The 22,221-nt window shown below is 46.1% G+C and overlaps 1 protein-coding gene across 5 annotated transcripts in view; it reads right to left on the bottom strand.

The window, feature by feature from the left end:
* MCC (MCC regulator of WNT signaling pathway) overlaps positions 1 to 22,221 on the bottom strand; it is a gene marked incomplete at its 5' end in the record, with an annotated part of 462,921 nt that overhangs the window by 74,109 nt on the left and 366,591 nt on the right. For all 5 annotated transcript variants that reach the window (XM_079916632.1, XM_079916633.1, XM_079916631.1 and 2 more), the window contains 2 exons: positions 1,527 to 1,690; positions 17,525 to 17,667. In XM_079916632.1, coding sequence (XP_079772758.1) covers positions 1,527 to 1,690; positions 17,525 to 17,667 — 307 coding nt within the window. The remainder of the gene's footprint in view (positions 1 to 1,526; positions 1,691 to 17,524; positions 17,668 to 22,221) is intronic.

Raw genomic sequence — 22,221 nt, 5'->3', positions numbered from 1 at the left:
AGACAAAAATAAACCTCAGTGACACAGAAAAGAGGAAGTTCATTGTGGAGGTTTCTAAGACAGCAGGGATTTAATTAATAACACAGCTATGTGCTTAAAAAGAACAGAATCTTAATACTACGTGGAGAGTTTTTTTTTTTAACATTCATTAAAAACACCCGTATTAATGGAGAAGAAACACGCATAAAATTTGAGAAAAAAAGGAACAACTCATTCTGTTTGCTTTCAGAAACGATTCATTCACAATTACTGTCCTTTGGAAAAGGAAGCGTGCACCAAATGATTTGGAAAGACGAGGTGGAATTGCCATGTAGGGGCAGAAGGCAGTGAAGAGATGGGATGGGAAACAGGTCTCAAAAATGGGTGGCATAAGGATGTGTCACTCTTAGATGCTCACACTGGTTCCCTGATGAGGACAGTCACCCAAATCGCGCTGCCACTTTCCACATGCAGTGCTTTGTCCTTCCTCTCAAGTAAGAGACTCATGTCCTACTCAGCCCTACTCCAGGGCCTGCTCTGTCCCTTGCTGGTTGGCAGACACCCTTGGCTTCCTCCTTCCCTTTCAATGCTAAGGCTGGGGCTAGTACCCAAGCTGACATTACAATCAAATACAGGGTCTGGAGATTCCAAAGCAAGAAATACTAGTGGTTACTTCCCCAAACCACATCAACTATGTATTTATAATTGTGATGAATAAAGATGGGAAACCAGATGTAGTATAAACATGCATCACGGTTTACCTCGAGAGACCATAGCTCTTTTGTGAAATCCAGGATTCCTGTTGATAGAAACTTGGGCCCAGAGTCCTCAAACATTTTTCAAATAACACATCACATTTTCCCTTTCTATAGGCTCCTCTCAGACTTTTCAGTTTGAATTGTGATGCCTAGGTCACTAAGCTCTGGTGAAGTAACATAAAGATACCAGAGGCCCTGTATCAAGGGGACTTGACATTCCCATTGCTCATGATGAGTTTGTGCAGATGCAGCAGATTCTTCTCACCTGGTCCTCCCTAAGCAGTAAGATGAATGCACATGAAAGGCGGGACTGAGGTCCAGTCCAGTGCACTCAGGAGAGATGACTCGTTCAGGCCCTGAACGTCCCCCTTGTTAGCACCACGAATAGATAACTCCGGAAATAATATTCCAGAGACCTGAAAGCTTTAACAAAATTTCCAGGTTAATCTTACAACCTCAGAGTGCTACATGATGAACCACACTAAAATGACATGGTTCAATACTAGTGGTCTAATAGTTTCCAAGGAAGTAGTCACTTTTGCAGCAAAGCCAGTGATCTTGACTATTGATATAATGACTTTTTCTGATGTGAGTCAACCCAGCAAAAATGTATAGGGCTCCTGCTTCTCCCTGGTGGCCCAATCTTTAGCATGGCTTTCTTAGAAACACTCACTCTCTAATAGGTCTCTGAGTAAAATCACACTTCAGAAGAAAGGCACCTGATCATTTCCCTCATATGATCTGGAAAGAGCCAGACAGAGAGGATGGGGGTTGGGGGGGGGGTCCTACCTTAATAGCCAAGTCACAGTGCTCGCTGGCAGTGGTGAGCTGCTCGATGTGCCTGTCCACCTCTGCCACCGAGAGGCTGCAGCTACTCTTCTTCCTGCAGCAGACCACATTCTCCAGCCCCGTCAGCACCCTCTGCAGCTCCGAGTTCAGGTCGCTGCAGTTATCTGAAAGTGGATGCGGATACGACGAGTTAAGCAGGCAGGTGGGCGATGAGCGCTCTCTGTTTCGCTTACGGAGAGGAACCCATTCAGGTGAAATGGATGGCAGTGGAGCTGGACGTGTCCAGGTTTAACACCGGCAGCCTAATCTCCCAGCCTGCTGGCCTTCTGAGGCCTGGGGCCAATACAAAGGCTTTATTAAGGAGTTTCAGACCATGGCCATTTTCTAGACAGCCATGCCATGCTGCATTCTCTCGTCTTTCACTCAAAGGCAGACACATCTCAAGTTTCTCTAGTAAGAACAAAGAAGTGTCCCAGAAGGGGCTGTTAGGACTTCTGGTCAACCTTCCTGCTCAGCCATTCAGATAAGGACTGATTTCAGGAAAAGTTTCAGCTAAAAAGATCTCATAACTTTACTAAACGAAAAAAAAAACAAAAAAAAAAACCCCAGAGTGAGCAGAGACACTAGGTGTTTAAAAAAAATAGCAACTGTATAAGGGACAGTTCTTGCCCTCAGCGAGCTTATAATCAGGACTTTTTTCCCTGATATAACCAATCAACAGGCTCTACGACTGCAATTTATACCACTTCTTCCATCAGGGGGAAAACAAACTATTCTAACAAATTCCATATGGTTCTCCATGTAAATGTCTTGTAAGCAATTCTAATAATTTGATTCTGACTTAAAAGTCTGGGTTACTTTTAATTGCTGGACACCCAGGGCTTAGTCCAGGGAGGAGAATTAATTATAATCTTAATGTGAACTAGACGTATCTTAAAAGATAATTTGGGGGGGGCAAAAATCCCCTTCAGTCAAATATAAATATGTCAACCTATTTTGGATTCAATGTGTCACTATGCCATTCAATTCTTAGAGCAAGACAGGTGTTAACTACAGCGATTTATCCAAGTACACCTTTCCCTTACACTCGGCCTGACTCCTGTATGGAAGAAGCTTAAAGTCTTCATACTTCCCTCCTCTTCCCTTCTCATCGCAGGTTCCATGCCCTAAAATACTCAATTGCCTTTGGCGCTCACTTGCGCAAGACTTCAAGAAAACTCCCAGCATTACAGTAAGAGGATTTCTCAGAATATTCTGGGCAACTTTATTTGACTGCCTATATCTACAAGTTACCTAAATCTAGACAGAAGAGAAGTGTGAAGCTTTCACTGCAACCAATGAACTCAATGATTCCCCCTCCTCTCCAACCTGTTTTCCCCACCTCTCCCAGCTCTGTGAACAGCACTACCATCCTCCCAGTTACTCTGGTTAACTCTCTGGCAACCTTGATTTCCTTTTGCTTCACACCCTAAATCCAATCCGTTTTTTGACTGCAACCTCCAAAACATATCCCCAAACTGACCTCTTCTTACCATCTCCACTGACACCAGCCTTGGTCCCAGCCGCCATCATTTCTTAACTGAACCACCGGAACAAGCTCCTACCTCCAGTCCCCAACACTGTAGCCAAAGTGAGTCTCTTAAGGACATAAGCTGGATCCTGTTACTCCCCTGGCCCAAACCGTTATATAAACTGTCATTCAAATAAAGTCTAAACTCCTTACCAGAGTCTCTAAGGCTCTGCACGATCAGCCCTGTTGATGTTTCAACCCAGGCTGTACCGTGGAACTTCCTGGGGAGCTTCTACAAAACACCAATGTCCAGGCCCCACCCAGGCCAATTAAATCACAATCTCTACGGGTGGAGCTTTGGCACTGGAAAATCTTTTAGGCTCCTCAGATAACCCTAACATGTAGTCGGGGTGGGAACCACTGGCTTCTCTGGTCCTTGCCTCATCTGTCCACCTTCTCCCGCATCACTATGCTACGCTCACGCTCCTGCCTTCTCTCCATCCCTGGAAGATGCCAACCTCTCATCTGCCCCAGGGCTTTCTTTTCCTTTGCTGTTCCCTCTGCTGAGACTGAATTCTACCCAAATCTCCTCCTACATTCAGCTCTCAGCTCAAATGCCACCTCCTCACCAAGCTCTTCTCTGTCTGAAGTATGGGCTTCCATCTCTTCCCCCTTAATCCCTGTCCTATTAACCTATCTTCTCCATGGCAATTATCACTATCTGCTCTGACCTATGCGTCTGTCATCTATCCTCTACTAAAGTGTAAGCTTCAAGAAAGAAGGGACTTTGACCTTCCTCCTCATTTCATCTCCAACACAAGACAGGCAATCAAAAGTTATTTTTAAATGACCAAATATAAATACCACATCATTATATATTTAAGAGCCAGCAAGACCAGAAATAGACTGTCAACAGCAGCATGTTTTACATCCACCTTATGCTTTTTGTCCTCAGTATGGACCATGCCCTGAACTGCTGACAACAGGAGGACAATCTCCACTGCCGAAGCCCTCTGGAGATGGACGGCAGGTGCCCATCACCAACTCAAGACAAGGAGGTCCAGAGCCAGGTGCAGCACTCCTTAGTTCCCACACATGCTGATGAAACTATCTCCCGAGCACACTTAATTCCAGGGTAACAAATGGAGAAGTTTCTGCAAAGGATCATTTACCTTGAGGTGCAGGGTTTCCTGGTACCCTGAGCTGCAGTTAACACACACCCCTGAATTATTTGGATTATTCCTGAGTGGGATGAGGAAGGAAGATGTCTCTATTCAGCCATTCATAAGGATTTCCCTAGCACGGCCCCACCTGATGCAATGATCACCCTGGACATGTCTGCTGAGGGGTCTTCACAGCAGGACTGGAGAGGTGCCACCAGGCTGTGTCCTGAGGATGTTGGGCTACAGGCAACAGGAGGCAAGTGTAGGGACCTGATCAGTCTTTCTTTCTCATTCTTTGATCAGTTGCTGAGCCCTGGCCTCAGGCTAGAAGCAGGGTACAGAGATGAGCATGAGCCTTTCAACTCTGAGAGGCTCACAGACGTACGTGGCAAAAGCCACAGTCCTCTCTCCCACTCCCCTGGGGAAAGTAACCACAGAGAGCATGATGCAAGTATAGGACGGAGCATCAGGAAGACGGAGGGGGGACTTCCCTGGTGGCACAGTGCATAAGACTCCGCACTCCCAATGCAGGGGGCCCGGGTTCGATCCCTGGTCAGGGAACTAGATCCCACATGCGTGCCGCAACTAAGAGTTCGCACGACACAACTAAGGAGCCCACGTGCCGTGACTAAGGAGCCCACGAGCTGCAAATAAGACCTGGTGCAACCAAATGAATAAATAAATAAAAAGGAAGATGGAGGAAGGCATTTAAATGAACATGCAGACTGCAAACAGCTCAGGAGCATATTCTATTCATACCTAGGAGGGCTATGAATGCTCTCCTTGTCTTAGGAAGCCCAACGTGTATCACACAGGCTGGAGGATGAAGCCCACACACTCTTGCCTATTACCCACTGGTTTTACATAAGCCCCACCAGCAATCAGGTGACCCCTGGCTGTCTTTTGTCAGTGTTCCCAGTTTGGGGCCTCACAGTAGGACAGGGTGGCCCGGCTGGCAGAAGCAGATATTCTGGGTCCCCTGTTGGTGCTGTCGCATAGCACCAATCACTCACCACCACTCACCCCACCATCAACGCTACACCCCACCATCAATGCAACGATACAGGGTGGCCTTATCTTTCAGTTGGTGCCACATTCTTCTAAATATAGACTTTGAATAAATCCTCAGTTCCTTCCCTTGGCCTCCAATGCCCTGCACGGTATGGGCCCTGCCAGGCACTGGAGCTTCAACACTGAAGGCCAAGGTAGTTGGAGTCTTTATAAAAGACCCGAAGTTTAAGTTATGGGACCAGAGGAGCAAGATGAGCTCAGACAAGGGACCAAGAGTTCCAGAACAAACAGCAAGTGCCTCGTTTATAAACCACAATGAAATATCATCTCAGGCCCATTAGGATGGCTACTGTGTCAACAACAACAGAAAGAGCAGGTACTGGTGAGGAAGTGGAGACACTGGGGTCCTTGTGCACTGTTGGTGGGAAGAGTAAAATGGTGCAGCTGCTTTGGAAAACAGTATGGCAGCTCCTCAAAAATTAAAAATAGAACTACCATGTGATCCAGCAGTTCCACTGCTGGGTACATACCCAAAAGAATGGAAAGTAGGCCCGCAGACAGATCCTTGTATATCATGTCCATAACAGCCAAAAGGTGGAAATAACCCGTGTCCATCGGCGAATGAATGGATGAACCAAGTGTGGTACATACATACATCAGAATGTTATTCAGCCTTAAAAAGGAAGGAAATTCTGACACGTGCTACAACATGGATGAACCTTAAGGATATTAAGCTAGGTGAAATAAGGCAGTTACTAAAAAAGACAAATACTGTATGATTCCACTTACATGAGCTATCTAAAGTAGTCAAATGCATAGGGGACAGAAAGTAGGAAGGTGGTTACCAGGGGCTGGAAGGAAGGGGGACGGGGCAGGTATTGTTTGATGGGTACAATTTCAGTTTTGCAAGATAAAATAAGTCCTGGAGATCTGTTGCACAACAATGTGAATATAACTAACAGTACGGACTGGTACACTTAAAAATGGTTAAGATGGTAAATTTTATGTAATGCGTTTTTTACTACAATGAAAAAAAAAAGGCTCTTCATTTAGGTGATGATCACAGTGACTCTGGTTTGATCAGCACTCTTGACACTTCAGAAAGGGCTTTCACATACGTCATCAAGTTCCACCCCAGCAGGAAGGTGGTAAGCCTCGCTCCAAAGAGGAGGAATCTGAGACTCGAAGACACCCAGTTACTCACCCACAGCTGCACAATGGGTGGGGGGCAGGGCTCGACGTACAGTGTCGCCCTTCTGTGTCCAGGGCTACCTTCACCACACTGCTCCAACCCAAAACAAGTACTGCTATGTGGACAAGAACAGGTCAGCTCAGCCAAACCTGTGAGGGTACCTACTCATCGCCGCTGTTTCCCAGGAAAGGCAAGAGAGGACATATATCAGAATTAAAGGAGGAATATTAACTGTGAGTGGACTCGGAAAAATTAACCATGTATAATGTAATTCTTAGAACAATTACTAGAAAAGAATGATGAAGAGGCATAGCCAGAAACCAATAAATAAAATAAAATTCTAAAAACTATGCGGTTAACCCAAAAGAAGGAAGACAGGATGGACAGAAGAACAAAAAATTCAGAAGGGGCAAACAGAAAACAAATAGTAAACTGAGAGACCCACAATCAATCGATCATTAACTACATTAAATGTTCACAGACTCCCCAAAAGGAAGATACTGTCAGCATGGATTAAAGGCAAGACTGACACTACGGAGAGGATGGAAGTTATCAAAAACAACAACAAGAGGAAAGAACAAGTGTTGACAAGAATATGGAGAAACTGTAACCCTTGCACATTGTTGGTGGGAATGTAAAGTGGTGTAGCCACTGTAGAAAACAGTTTGGTGGTTCCCGAAAAAGTTAAACATAGAATTACCATATGACCCAGCAATTCCACTCCTAGGTACATGCTCCAAAACACTGAAAGCATAGACTCAAACAGATGCTTGTATGCCAATGTTCACAGCAGAATTATTCACAATAGTCAAAAGATGGAAATAATCCAAGTATCTGTTGACAGATGAATGGATAAGCAAAATGTGATATAAACGCATGACAGAATATCATTCCACCTTAAAAAGGGACAGAATTCTGATACTGCTACAACATGGATGACCCCTGAAAACATTAGGCTAAGTGAAATTAGTCAGTTACAAAAGGATAAATATTGTATGATTCCATTTATATTAGGTACCTGGAATAGGAAAGTTCATAGAAAGTAGAAGAGGGACTTCCCTGGTGGCACAGTGGTTAAGAATCTGCCTGCCAATGCAGGGGACATGGGTTCGATCCCTGGTCCAGGAAGATCCCACATGCCATGGAGCAGCTAAACCCATGTCACCACAACTACTAAGCCTGCGCTCTAGAGCTCGTGAACCACTACTGAGCCCACATGCCACAACTACTGAAGCCTGTCTGCCTAGAGCCCGTGCTCCACAACAATAGAAGCCACCACAATGAGAAGCCTGCGCACTGCAATGAAGAGTAGCCCCCGCTCACCGCAACTAGAGAAAGCCTGCGTACAGCAACGAAGACCCAACACAGACAAAAATAAATTAATTAATTAAAAAAATAAAAATACAAAAAAAGAGAGAAGAGAGGTTACAGTAGATGGGCAAATGGGGCAATATCGTTTAATGAATACAGAATTCCTGTTTGGGAGGATAAGAAAACTCTGAAAATGGATATTGGTGATGGTTGCACAGCTCTGTGAATGTACGTAGTGCCACTGCACTGCACACTTGACATGGAACTCCGGTGTGAAGGGTCACACGAGGCAGACCCGCTGCGGCACCTCAGGCTATGCTGTGCTTTGTAAAGTAAAGCTAACGGCTCGGTTCCGTGTCCGTGGGACAAAGAGGATGTCCTTTGCAGCAAATACTCATTATTCTACCAGAGGTTATAGCTTTATAAAAATGAATTTGAGGTAGCACATAGCAAGCAACCACGAATAAGGGAAAAACACAATGACTGGGACCAGGGAAAGGCTGAGGAAGCCAATGGAGGTGAACACAGCTGCTAGGGCTGACTCTTCTACTTAGTGCCGTGCTCCCTGGCAGCCAGGGCAGAAATGAATGATCTCCCGTCAGAAAGGAGGAAGCATTCCAGTTGCACAAGGGACGCAATGTGTTTTTAACAATTAGATGCTAGAAGAGTTTAGGTACCTGGGACTTCATATGTGGTGTGAAGCGATGTGATTGTGAGTCCTTTCAGCCACAATTTCCCACATATGCAGATTTCATATGGTTTCTTCTGATACTAACTTTCAATTAAATTTAAGCTGTAGACCATTCAAGTACAACGTAAAGGGAATTCTGGGCAAGGCTAAGCTCACACAATCTTGGCACTCTGCCTTCTAGCTGTCTAATTTGCTGCAGAGATGAAACAGAGGATAAAAAAGAATAAATGGAAGGGACAGCTCCCTTCAACGAGAGGATGGCAGGGTTTCATAACCGGTGCAGCCTTTTTTAAAAAACATTTTTGAATTAATTGCCAGCATTTAAAAATTATTAGAATTTACAGCTATTCCTGTAAAATTAGAAGGTCAGGAAATACCAGCTCTTCCCATGACAGCAGTGGGCAGAGTGGCCAGCAGCTGCCCCTTTGGACTCGTCAGGCCGTGGTGCTCCACTGTTCTGCCTGCTTTCCTCACCCCATCTGCTGCCCACCGCTGTCAGAGTCTGCAGCACCTGCCTGGGTGGGCCATCTTTTCCAAACGCAACTTGCCCCAGTTAGACTTCCGATAGCAGCTGGAGAAAAGACAGCTCAGGTTCTATTTTTCTAATGAGAACCCAGAGCCTTAGGTTTTTAGGTTGCTGTCTGAGGGAAGACCCAAGTACCTGGGAAATCTGGAAAGGAGGCCAGAGGACATTCATGGCTATGGAAATGACGCCTAACCAGCAGGCTTTCTTGGTTAAATACATACTAGTGGGCAAAGCTGGTTTTCCTCTTTCAGGATCAATTAGACCTATCCCCAGTGCTATACACAAGAAACCATACCAGAGTTGGTTCATTTTGAATACGGTGTTAAAGGCTGACTCTACTTTTGTTGAACCCCCTGTGAGAACCCTAACCCAAATAGAAATATAGCTAAATAGGCTAGATGTTAGAAATATTCCCCTGGTCCTTTGATTCCAAGCAACGTGCATTTACCAGAATGAATCTGCTCCAAAATATGGTCCCAACTTCAAACGTACTTACTCCTGGGGCTCGGCATTCACTTCACGGTTAATGGTGATGTGTCTGCCTAGTTTGGAAGCCCCTCACTGTCTTTTCACAATGGTTCTTTTTAAAGCTTTGCCTTAAAATCTGCTCTTCCAGTAAGCCTTCCCCGATTACCTATAGTCTCGTATTTACTTCTTTCTTTGAGGCATCACATTCCCCATAATTACTTATTATCTGACACATGGACCCTACGAAGTCTGGCTCCGGGGAGCAGGGACTCTGTTCATCCATCCTTGTGTTCCTAGACGCTCACAACACTGGGCACGGAGTCGTACTCGATAAAGACCGCACGAGTTGAACGTGTAAAGGTAATGAAAGACTTTTTCTAAGCTAATTTTTAAAAGTATCAACTTTTGTTTTATTTTTTCAGTACGCGGGCCTCTCACTGTTGTGGCCTCTCCCGTTGCGGAGCACAGGCTCCGGACGCGCAGGCTCAGCGGCCATGGCTCACGGGCCCAGCCGCTCCGCGGCATGTGGGATCTTCCCGGACCGGGGCACGAACCCACGTCCCCTGCATCGGCAGGCGGACTCTCAACCACTGCGCCACCAGGGAAGCCCAAAAGTATCAAGTTTTGGTAGACTGCTCATTGACAAAGTATCATCAACTTGGAAAATGTGCTTGTGGCATGCGAATGTGGTCTGCAGAACCTCTTCTCACAAAAACAATGTCCACAGCGATGGGTGGGGCTGCAGTAACACTAGTGAGGTCCGTACTTTATTACCATTATAGACGAAATAGGCTTCCGGGGCTGGTCTGGGCAGCTAACACTCCTCTATGACACTGGTTTTAAGGAAAAAGATGTCATGAGTTCCAAACAACCCAAAAAACAATCCAATCTGAGAAGACATGGTCTGCTTAGAAAATAAAGGCTGCTTATCTTAGGAAAGGAGTGCATGAACCTAACAATCATGGCAGCTCATTCTGAGCAAACGTGGTGGATCAACGCCTTTCCATATGTATCTTAAACTCTAAGTCTCTTTTGGGTGCTGAAAGATTACCGAACAGTAGAGTTTGAGGGAAATATTTCAAAAGTACCACAAAGTGAAGTGGAGCCATAATCTTTCCCGCTCTCAAGCTTGGTTACTCTGTGAGGAAAGTTCTGGAATGATACTAGGTGGCCTCCTTGGCCACTCGGCCCTGCTAACATTCACAGACAGGCCTTGTTTGACCAGGCTCAGATCCCCGGGAGGAAGCGCACAGTCTCCTTAGAGAGCCCCCTGTGAGTCAATGTTCGAAACGTCTAAGCCTTCCCTGGGCTTGGTTCTCAGGGATGGCCAATACCATGAACCTCCTGGGATAAATTAAGCTGCCCAGTTAAAGTAAGGAGAAGAAAAACAAAAGCAACACAGGGCTTGGGCTGTTCCTTCGTCAAGTCAGGGTACTAGCTTCAGTCCTGTCTAACTTTTCCAACCTGGGGACTGGTTTCTCAAAGTTTCAGAATCAGGTTACCAATGATCTGATTCTCCTCGAAAAATTCTCTGCTGGAATATAACTGCCTACTTAGTGCCTCATTCCTAACAAAAATCCAGTTTTCTCTGGACAGGCTGCCTTGCCGTTGTAAACACTTCCCTCCCACTCTGCAGAAATCATTTTGAGAGAAGGCGGGACTGCTTTCCCTGCCCCGACCCCCCTTTGTCCCCACTGCGAGGGGCTGCTCGACACCTTGGAAGATTTCTCCTGAAGCCTTTAAGCCTCATGGGCCATTAAGCCAGGAAAATCTGGCTTCAACATTAAACATATTTCATAGTCACAGTCATGCCAAATAGCCAGGTTTCACGTGTAAATTCTTCCTTGGTTGTCCTCCAAAAACTACACACAAGAAGGAAATCTCTATCTAAATGATCACGCCAGCAAACATGGTATCATATGCTTCCTGTCCTCGCTGAGAGTTTAATAGTTCAGCATTGCTAAATTCCACAAAAATAAGAATTTCTCACCTAAAACCGGAAAAGATCTCAAAACACAGGAGCAGAACCCATCACAGCCTGCGCAAAAGCCCATCAGATCAGGGATTTTGTTTGGTTTACAGAGAGTTGCTCCAGACAAGCTTTGCTGTTCCATGAACAGAGTTGGGAAGACAGCCTGCTAGAGGGAGTGCGCCCCACAAACGCTAACACGCATGACGCAACACTGAGCCCATCTCACACACATCTGTGCTCGGCTCTACTGCAACACCCAGAATGGTTTGGTCTAAGGGTGTTGTTTCTAAGACGGAGATCTGCAAGATCTCAGTGAACAGCAAATACTCTGCTAGTAAGCCAGGTGCTGTAATCAGACAGCTGCTCCCTAAATTCTGCCACCAGTACTAGAGACCTCAAAGGAGGGCAGTAAGTAGAGCACACCATCCATAAGCATGCTTCACCGTTTAAGCAGGGGTGTGTAAAAGCAAAGCCCTCTATAGAAACACGGGCGGCAAAAGCAAAGACAACTGCTTAGCTGTGTGGTCTTGGACAAATGACTTGCCCTCTCTGAACTCTGTCATCCCAGTTTTACAGATGAGGAGAGTTACAGGGCCTCCTTCAAGGCTGAGGATTGAACATGAGGATGCATGTAAATGCTCAACACAAAGTCAGTGAACAAAGCATGTTAGTTATGATATGCAGCCTCCCTTTGAACTAGAACTCTCTGCCAAATTATGGAATAGAAATCCCAACTCATAATTCCTACCTTATCTTTGTCTACTTAATTACCTTCACTTTACAAACGATTATGTGACCAGGTTTGAACAGAGGTAATGCAATTTATTTTAAGATGCAGTGTGACACCACCGGGACCTTTCTGCTGTGTATGACTGCTTAGGTAAGTCAAAACACTTTCTAAATTGCTGGTTTACCCCTCCAGGCTCTGAGGACCACACCCTGGAGCCAGCTTATCGAGGGGGCAGCCAGGCTGTGATGAGTGGGGTTTGAAAACAAAAGAAAAGTGCGTTTTGAGGAAGGGAATACTCCTGTTTTCTTAAGTGGAGATCGGCAAATATACTGCAGCAAACTCTGTATATAAAATCCAGCTCAAGAAAACCTCTGGGTTGCTAATGCAAGTTTGCAAATATAGCAGGCATAATGAAATGGCTGCTTTTTAATGATTTCCTGTGATGGTGTTTATAAATGGTAGCTTTTTTCCCTACTGAAGCAATTTAATAGGAAAAAGGCACAGGAGTAAGAATATGCAGCCAATGAACACGCAGGGGCGGGGCTCAGCTGGGGCCTTCATCAGGTCCTCCTCCTTGCTGCCCGGGTGCCTGCCCTCCACGGTGACCTGGCAGGTACCGGCCGTGCCCACAGCACTCTCCTCCTGCCCCCTGCTCTTTGCTTGCATCGTTCCCACTTATCCCGCAGCTTTCTGCTTAGATGTGACTACTGGCCGCGTCTTCTGATGCTCCCACTTGAGGGTGTCGCTAGGGGCCCCTGCCCACCTCCTTTTGTGGTCCCACTGCCAGTCATTCCCTGTTTCCTTTGCATCCTCCAAAGAACTGTGAGCTCCCAGATGGTGTTCACTGTTCCTCACATATCTGGGAGCCTCCTACGAGCGGGCACTGTTACTTCGGTAAACAGGAGAGCCGAAGTCCCTGCCTGCATGGAACCTGCATTCTAGTGCAAGAGACTAATAAAGACTGGTGATACATATATAAGGCAATAAATGCAAACACGAGGTATCATTAGGTAGTGCTAAGTGCTGTGAAGAAAAATGAAGCAGGGACGGGAAAGGAGTACCTGCATTGTGAGAGTGAGTGACAGCACCAGGACTCTACCAGGGGGTTGGGGAAGGCCTGTGATGAGAGGACAGCTGACTGACATGCATCAGAGAGGCACGTGTGGATGCAGAAACCCTGAGGCCAGAGATGCTGGTCAGGTCTGAGGGACAGCAAGGCGGCCGGTGTGGCCAGAGCTGGGAAGAAAACAGGAGAGTTGGGGAGAGACTTCCCTGGTGGCGCAGTGGTTAAGAATCCACCTGTCAATGTAGGGGATGCAGGTTCGAGCCCTGGTCCGGGAAGATCCCACATGCCGCGGAGCAACTAAGCCCGTGGGCCACAGCTACTAAGCCTGCGCTCTAGTGCCCGTGAGCCACAACTACTGAGCCTGTGCACCTAGAGCCTGTGCTCCACAACAAGAGAAGCCACTGCAATGAGAAGCCCGCCCACTGCAACTAGAGAAAGCCACGCGTGGCAACCCAAAGTAGCTAAAAATAAATAAATAAATAAATAAATTTAAAAAGAAAAGAAAGGAAAGGGAGAGTTGGGGAGGATGAGGCCTGAGGTGGGTATGCCCAGGTTCTGGGGGCCCTAAAGGCCAGGGTAAGGAGCGGGGATGTCACTCTGGGGTGAGGGATTTGAGTGTGGGAGCAGAGTGGTCTGATGGCAGGTTCTGAGTCTCACGTGCCCAGTCTCCAGCACAGCTCCCAGTGAGCTGCTGCATAGATGAATGAAGGCCTCCTATTGTGGACAGAGAACATACACAGGCATCGGGCAGAGAGGGTCCCTTCCCCCCCAGGAGCCCAGTCTTGTCAGGAATGATACTACCACCAGTTACAATGAACATGTATTTTTACTGAGGGAAAAGATGAAAATAAACAACCTGGGAAAACAAAGCCAGCTCACAGTGCAGACAAGCAGACACTGGCTCCTGTGTGGGGCGCCCGGGCTACAGATGCTCCCTCACAGCTGGAACCCTGAGATGCCCCGCAGTGAAGACGCCCTGCCCACTTGATTGGGGTTTGCCCTCCATTCCCCCAGCTTATTTGATTAAGAAATTTCGTTGGAGTGTGGGTCACTTGCTTCGTTTCATAAAAAAACAATTTCAGAGAAATGAATGACATTCCTGTGTAGGAATGTAGGAATGTCTCTTTGCAGTGATCAGAAACTTCTCAGCTGCTGCTCTCACTCGTCTGACTGCCTAAGGCTGGAAGGCTGAGTCCAGAAGCTCGGGGCCACTAGGGTTAGAGATTCTGATGCTGGTATAGCTGAGCCCTTTGGACTTGGGCCCACGGCTGGGCTGATCGCAGGGGTCTGTGTGCGTTGTGACTTAAGGCCCAGGGTCTGGGTTCAGGTTAGTGTGAGGGAAGCCGTTTCAGCCTAAAGCGAAGGCCCCAGGCCTGGGAGGTATCCCCCCTCCTCAACCCATTTCTGTCTGGCTCAAGTATACTGGTATCAGTATACAGCTCTCAGTGACTTTGATGTAGCTAAATCCATCTTATCTGGCCTTAGCAGCAATCCATCCTGCTGACCCCTTCTTCCTTATTAGAGCCTTCTCTGCCCCACTGGCGGGTGGACAGGGCTGTCCTCATTTCCTTCTTACAGCTTCAGCTGATTGAATGGTTGACGGATTGGGTGACTGCTTCACTCCTTCATTCAAACAAGTATCTCTGAACACGTAGTATGTGCCAGGCCATGTGGTGGGCTCTGGAGAGAGACTACTAGATAAAACAAACATGCTTCTGCTCAGTGGGGTTTAGCGGGAGCATCAGTCAAGCAAAGAAATACAAATACATTGCTTGAAATTTCAGTGTGATGTAAGAAGGAAACCAATGGGGCCTTGCACAGACTGGTGCTCACAAGATGCTTTTGGAGGAGGTGCATTTAAACTGAGACTGAAAAGCTGAGAGGTGCATCCCTGCTGTGAGCTGCTGCTGAGTTTCCTCTTCAGCGGGTGGCCCCCTAGGCTTGGTCTCCAGCTCTCTGCAGTTCTCGCTCTTCACATTGACTTCCATTGCTTCAGTAACTATCTGCAAACAGCCTGATGTCTCCCAACTGCTTTCTTCAGCCAGACCTTTATTGGCTTATTTATACCTACTGCCTTCCCAACATCTCCACCCAGATACCTCCAGATGCCTGAAACTTATGCCCAAACAAAACACAAAATCTCTACCCTATTCCACCCTCCCCCAAGTAAAACAAAATACAATTCAGAGCAAAACCACCTGGTCCTTTTTCCCTGCTTTCATATTGGCGATTGGCCCTACCGTCTATCCACTGTGCGAACGAGACACTTACGGGAGATCCCCACATGCCTACTTCCTCCTTCACCCTGTTACTGATCCTTTAGCAGATCTTGCCGACTTTCTATATGCATCTGCTTTTCCACACCTCAACTGCCACCACCCTAATCCTATAAACAATTTTGCCCACCTAGACTTTTGCAGTAGTTTCCTAGCTGGCCTTCCCCATTCACTCTTTTTTTTTTTTTTTTTTTTTTTTTTGCGGTACACGGGCCTCTCACTGTTGTGGCCTCTCCCGTTGCGGAGCACAGGCTCCAGACGCACAGGCTCAGCGGCCATGGCTCATGGGCCCAGCTGCTCCGCGGCATGTGGGATCTTCCCGGACCGGGGCACGAACCCGTGTCCCCTGCATCGGCAGGTGGACTCTCAACCACTGCGCTACCAGGGAAGCCCACCCATTCACTCTTGATCCACTGATTCTTTCTCTTCACCACAGAGTAATTGATTCAAAATGCAAATTTGATCATTTCATTCCCCCAACCCCCAACTATTAAAATCATTCAGTGGTTTCTTGTGGGTCTTTGAATAAAGGTCAGACTCTCTAACATGGTCTATAAGATCTTGCACCATCTGACTCCTGCCTACCTCTCCAAGCCTCCATCTCACATCTCTGTGCCCTCCACACAGGATGACCTTTTCTCACAGCCTTGAATACATCTCTCCCTTCTCCCCTGAATGCCGTTTCCTCTTTTATGTACTCAATTCCTACTTATCCTCCGATCTCAGCTCAAATGTTACTTCCTAGAGGAAGCCATCCTGGAAATCCTAAACTGAATCCCTTTAACACACTGTCACGGTACTATGTTCTTGGTGTTATAGCACGTATATAGGTTGATAATTAAACATAAGTGTTTAATATTTGATTAAAGTCTCTCTCCCCAACGAAATTTTGAGTTCTATTGTAAATCGTACTATACTTTCTCTTCCTTCTCCTCGTTCTTTTCCCATCACTGCCCTGTGCATGAACGTTTCCTAAGATATAGTGCCTCTCCCCATTTTGACTCCACACCCTTTCAACCATAGGGATCTCCTTACCTTATAACTTCAAAGCCTTTATCCTCAACCCCAATCTCTCCAGAGATCTAGTTAAGCATCTCCAAGTAGACCTGAGGTTTTGCAACCTTTCGACTGCAACCCACAGTTGGCACATTTCACTTGGCAACTTACAACATATAAACTTCCAACAAATGCGCTTCATGTAACAATACTGTCATTGTTTTTTCCTATTTGATTTCATTTAAAAAATATTTTATTTTTTCATATAAGTTCAAGACCCATTAATGGGCCACAACCTGTAGTTTAAAACACACCATACCAACACACTGTGCCGTGTATTTCCACATGGGCATTTCTCTACAACCTCAGACATAATATATGTTTCCCGACTCATTGCTCAACCAAGCTTCCTTACTAAAGAACATAATCATTCTCTTAGTCATTCAGGATGAACATGTTAGTCATTTTGGATTCCTTCTTACCCCAAAGTTGCTGAAACCTATTGGTTCTTCCACTGTGATATGTCACTACTTATTCCACCCTTTCCATTCCTGCCATCTCAGTTCAGATTTTACTGTAACTTGGAACACTGCCACAGCCTTTTTTTTTTTTTTTTTTTTTTGCAGCACGCGGGCCTCTCACTGTTGTGGCCTCTCCCGTTGCGGAGCACAGGCTCCGGACACGCAGGCTCAGCGGCCATGGCTCACGGGCCCAGCCGCTCCGCAGCATGTGGGATCCTCCCGGACCAGGGCATGAACCCGCGTCCCCTGCATCGGCAGATGGACTCTCAACCACTGCGCCAGCAGGGAAGCCCTGCCACAGCCTTTTTAACTGGTTCCCTACTTCCAGAATTTTCAAGCAGAAGGTGACATATATTTGAATCACAAGGCAGAAAGGGAATTCAGCTCTTTGGTTCCATTTTGACCAACAAAGAAGTATGTCAAGACCTGAAATGGATGTGCCTTCATCTACTCAGTAAGCTCCTTGACTAATTAAATTTTAATTCAGGCTGCCTTGTGTTTCTAAAGTTCCTGTTACAATCCAGAAACCGAATTCCGGCTTTGTGGTAATGGCAGGCAGACTCACCCATGTCCGCAGTGACCATGGTGGACTGGTTTTCAGGGATGGAGACAGAGGTCTGGTCTTGGTCCACACTGCGAGAGTCCTCATTGACCTCGTGCTGACTCTGGCTGAGTTCTGATCGCAGTTCTGAGTACTCATCCTCCTCCCTGAGGGCAAAAAAAGGAAGTCAGCCTCCACTGACAGAGACGTAAGACAAATCCCTAGAGAATATGTCTTTTAAGGACAAGATAAAGACACTCAGAAAGAAAACAGACAGGTCTCCTCTCCGGGCCACATGCATCAGGATTCCTCTCAGACCAAACAGATGGGCACATCTACGGTCAACGTTTGAAACTGAAAGTTCGCTTCTGTGTCAACATCTGTACCTATACACCAAACAAGGTTCATCTACCAGCCTACCAGAAACTTTTCCCTTTCAAAGATTTCCTCAAGAAATTAGATTTCTTCACCCCCTCAAATTCCGAGGTGAAAAAGAACTGAGACTACTAGAACTGAGGCCACGGTGGGGGGAAGTATCAAAAGTCTGGTGAATAGGAGTGGCTCAGATCATCACCAGCAGGGTCCCACTGGTGGGTTTCCTTCTGGGAAGAGGACATAAGGAGTATTGAGGCTGCAGCGACTAGAAAACCAGCACCTCATCTGTGCAGATCAAAACCAATGCTCCGAGAAGTATATATGGGTCAGCATGTCTGAGAAATATCACACTTAGTTTCTCTAAAGGAAGTCAATGGAGTTAGGGGATAGGAAAGGAGGATGGGGTGAGGAGAAGAATGGAATCAGTGAGTGAGAGAATACCACACAATGGTCTATTTCCTCCAATTTGCATTTGCTAGCAGGAAGACAACATTGAAATGCAGCCGTGTTTCATCTGCACAAGCACACCCCACCACCTTCTCAGCCTCTCATGGAGCCCTCACAACCTCTGGTCTCTGAATTAGCTATGGGCAAGCTAAGAAAACTCAAAATTGTAATATCTATTTCAAAGCACACGCAGACCTTCTCCCCACACCACCACAAACACCACACACACGCTGGAGACAGAAATGGACAGAGCAAAAATTAGCCCTCTTTGAAGCATTTATTTTGCAAGTAAGCCAGAAAAGAAAATTGTCAAGGGATTTAACTCTGAGGTTGGAAAGTCCACAGGTGTACCTGCTCAGCCCCAGGGGGAGACTGTCTGTGAAGAAAGGAAGGAAGAGAAGAAATTCTCTCAACCTGGCATTCACTTCAAGTTGCTGACAACCGGGCGTGGGGTGGGCAGAATGTCCACAGTTTTGGGTGGACCAAGATGGTGAGTGGTATTCATTGGAAACTGGGGAAGAGGCAACTGCCATTTGAAGCTGGGGAGACACATCTGTATTAGAGAAACGGGAAGAACTCTCCAGAGTTCTTGGTTCTCTCAAGAAATCAACATCCTCTCAGGGAAGGAATTCAGCTGAGCCCCTGCTTTATAAAGTATTTCTAATAAGAGCCACACAGAGATCTAGGAAGACTTTAAACAGATATAAAACCCCCAGACAGTCAAAATATGAATCAGAATGGGAGTGGTGAAGGCAAAAAATATAGGTTAACGTTCTATGAATAAGTTAAATTATTAGACATCTGCAAAGTCAACAATAATTAGGTTTAGGAAAGAAAACAATTAAAAAGTATTCTTAAGAGTCACCTTTTTGGTCTAGAGGGTGATTGTGCCCTGATACATCAGCTCTCCTTTCAATCAGCAGTTAAAACCCTGATTTTAGTTAAGGGGAGATTTTGTGTATGATGAATAAATTCTTTGTTGCATGGCCAATGTAATCAGCTTCAGCTTGGCTGGGACTGTTTTCCAGCCAAAAAAGCCAGATAAATGCTGCCGCTGTATCTCTGGTATAAATGGCATTTGAAAAATCTTTCCTAGCCACCTTCAACCCTCTTGGCTTGGCAGGTCCCAAAACATACAGTGCCTGCCAAATCGCCTGCTTTGTAAAAATTACTTTAAAGGAGTGAATAGGGAAGGGGTGGGAGAAGGAAGCTGTTGAGGGAAACATTCCTTACGGAGGTCAGAGCACAGATTGAAGAATGATACCACACTAGAAATGTCACCTTAGGCAGAAGGCTTTCAGTGTCATGAAATGCAAACTAAGGATCCTCATTCAAGGTATTGGATTGAGCACCAAAACAAGGATAGGATGGCAAAAACCAAACAGATGCTGTCTTCTGGGAGTCAAATATGTTCAGAACAAATTCTAACCTAAGAAGGATGCTCTGGGCGGACACAGGAGGAGCATCTGGGGCTGCAGGTGTGCAGTGACCAGGGAAGACTTCCTGGATGAAGCAGCACTGAAAATGAGTCTAAAGGCAAGCAGGTTTTAGATAGGTCACGAGGGTGCAAGGGCACACGCAGAGACTCAGAGGGGCCCGTGAACGTGAACATGGACATGTGGAGCTTGGGATACAGGTTCGGGAAAGCTGAAACCAAAATGGGGTGCAGGATGGAACCATGAGGCTGGAGGAGCACTCAGGCCACTTGCTGAGCGGGCAATTTTGATCAGAAGGAGAACTGATTGTATTGAAGGAGGCAAATAATCAGGGTTAGATGGCAGAAATAAAGGGAAAAAAATGTGTGAAATCGAGGAATTCAGAGGAAGGAGTAAGTACTGCTGAGAACTTTCATGGAAACAGATAAAATAAGCAGCAGGGACGTGCAGATGGTCTGTGTTTCTGACCTCACAGGGAGAGGCTGAGGTGAGCACATACCACCCATGGTTCAGGTTCCCCCTTATGGTAATCATAATGAAGGTTACAGTGCAAAACAACACAAGCAAACAACGTAAACAGTAGTTAGAGGTAGAACGCAACCTTGTGAGACGATCGCGTGCATTTCTGTGTCCCAAAAATGAGGCATTAAAAGGTTAAACTGGGGCTTCCCTGTCGGCACAGTGGTTGGGGGTCTGTCTGCCGATGCAGGGGGCGCGGGTTCGTGCCCCGGTCCGGGAGGATCCCGCATGCCCCGGAGCGGCTGGGCCCGTGAGCCATGGCCACTGGGCCTGAGCGTCCGGAGCCTGTGCTCCACGATGGGAGAGGCCACAACAGTGAGAGGCCCACGTACCGCAATTAAAAAACAAAAAAAAAAGGTTAAACTGAACCTAACATGAGAAAATTTGTGCAACCCTGTTTCTCCAGCGGACTTGGTAAAAAATCTTGGAGTTGCGTATCTTCGTCATCTCCTGAACATCCTTATCGGCATCGTTCCTGAAAGGAGATTGGAATCTGGGACTCGAAAGTGACAAAAGCCAATGGTCTCCGGGCCCTTTGTAAGTCGACAGTCAATCTGGGACTGCAGCATTTGCAGAAGACTGATGCTGGGGGTTCTCTCTCTACTGTTTTATTCAGAAGCATTGGTCCATCCAGAGAAATGGAACAAGAAGTCCGAAACACCCTGCTGATCCATGGCAGTTTTACAAAGGCAAGAATTTGAGATGTGTTTTTAAGGCTGCTCTGTGCAGCAGGGCGTCACCTAGTTGGGCAGGGTGTCTAGCAAATGACACAGCACCTGCATCTCAAAGTGACTTTATTGTTTGCTTCTTTCCATGGTGTATATGGTAACTCTTGGTAAGTGACATCTTATTTCTTTGGGGAAAAAAATGCCTCCCCCAAGAACACTAACTGCTAATGCCGGTGATGAAAAGGAAGAAAATATGAAAAGGTCCAAGAAGTGATCAATTTAAGTCAAAAAAACAGAAGCTCTGATAAAGTGATAAATGTTGCTAATTGTATGCTACTGTGGCAGTTTCCTAATTATGGAATTACAAAGTTCTCAGGTGTTTTTCTTCGGAACATAAAGGATCATCTCACAGGATTCTAAATGTACATTATTTCATTTACTTCGAAGCATCTGTGAAGTGCTTCCACGTTGCTTAGTTTCGAGTTGCAATGATTAATGCTCGCTACTAGCTTAACAAAAAAACCCAAAAACGCTCCTAAGGGGGCAGGGATTAGATTGTACACACACCTACGTAACTAGCAGAGGCAGACAAGTCACAGACTGGCAGACTGGAAGGGATCTTGGTGATCACCTAAGACAGGATCAATACCTTTGTTTTACAGATAAGACCACTGAAGCTTCCAGAGGCTAAGCGACTTACCTAAGACTATATAACCAGTTAGCAGCACAGCCTAATTCTTAAATCTAGTTACCAACAAAACAATAATATGATGGCCTAAAGAAAAGATTTCTTTTTTTTTTAAAGATTCTTTCTCATTAGTAGCTAGGGGTGAAATGATCTAATTAGAAAAGGAAAAAGTCAATGAAAGTATAATTCTTATCATGCTTTCCAGACCTTGAGCTGAAGTATTATGGAATCAGCAGCAGTTGATAAAAATATTAACTTCAGTAGCAGTCTCTATACCTGTTTTATTTTGGGGTGCACATTCATGCCTTGTCACTGGATTGGAGTGACTGATGAACAAGACCCAGAAGAACATCTGCCTACCTTGGTAACTGTCAGTCAACTATGTCCAGCTAGCCCAGTCTACCTGAGTGTGTGGTCTGTCTTCTGAAACACATTCTGTCTCTCTTGCAATTAAAGGCCGACTTGCCCTGAAATGGTCATCATTCTTTTAAAGAACAAAGTTTTTTGTTTTTTTTTTTTTTTGCGGTACACGGGCCTCTCACTGTTGTGGCCTCTCCCGTTGCGGAGCACAGGCTCCGGACACACAGG

Source organism: Stenella coeruleoalba (genome assembly GCF_951394435.1).
Source record: "Stenella coeruleoalba genome assembly, chromosome: 3".
Classification (NCBI taxonomy): Eukaryota; Metazoa; Chordata; class Mammalia; order Artiodactyla; family Delphinidae; genus Stenella; species Stenella coeruleoalba.
This window is presented reverse-complemented; position numbering and strand designations above follow the sequence as displayed.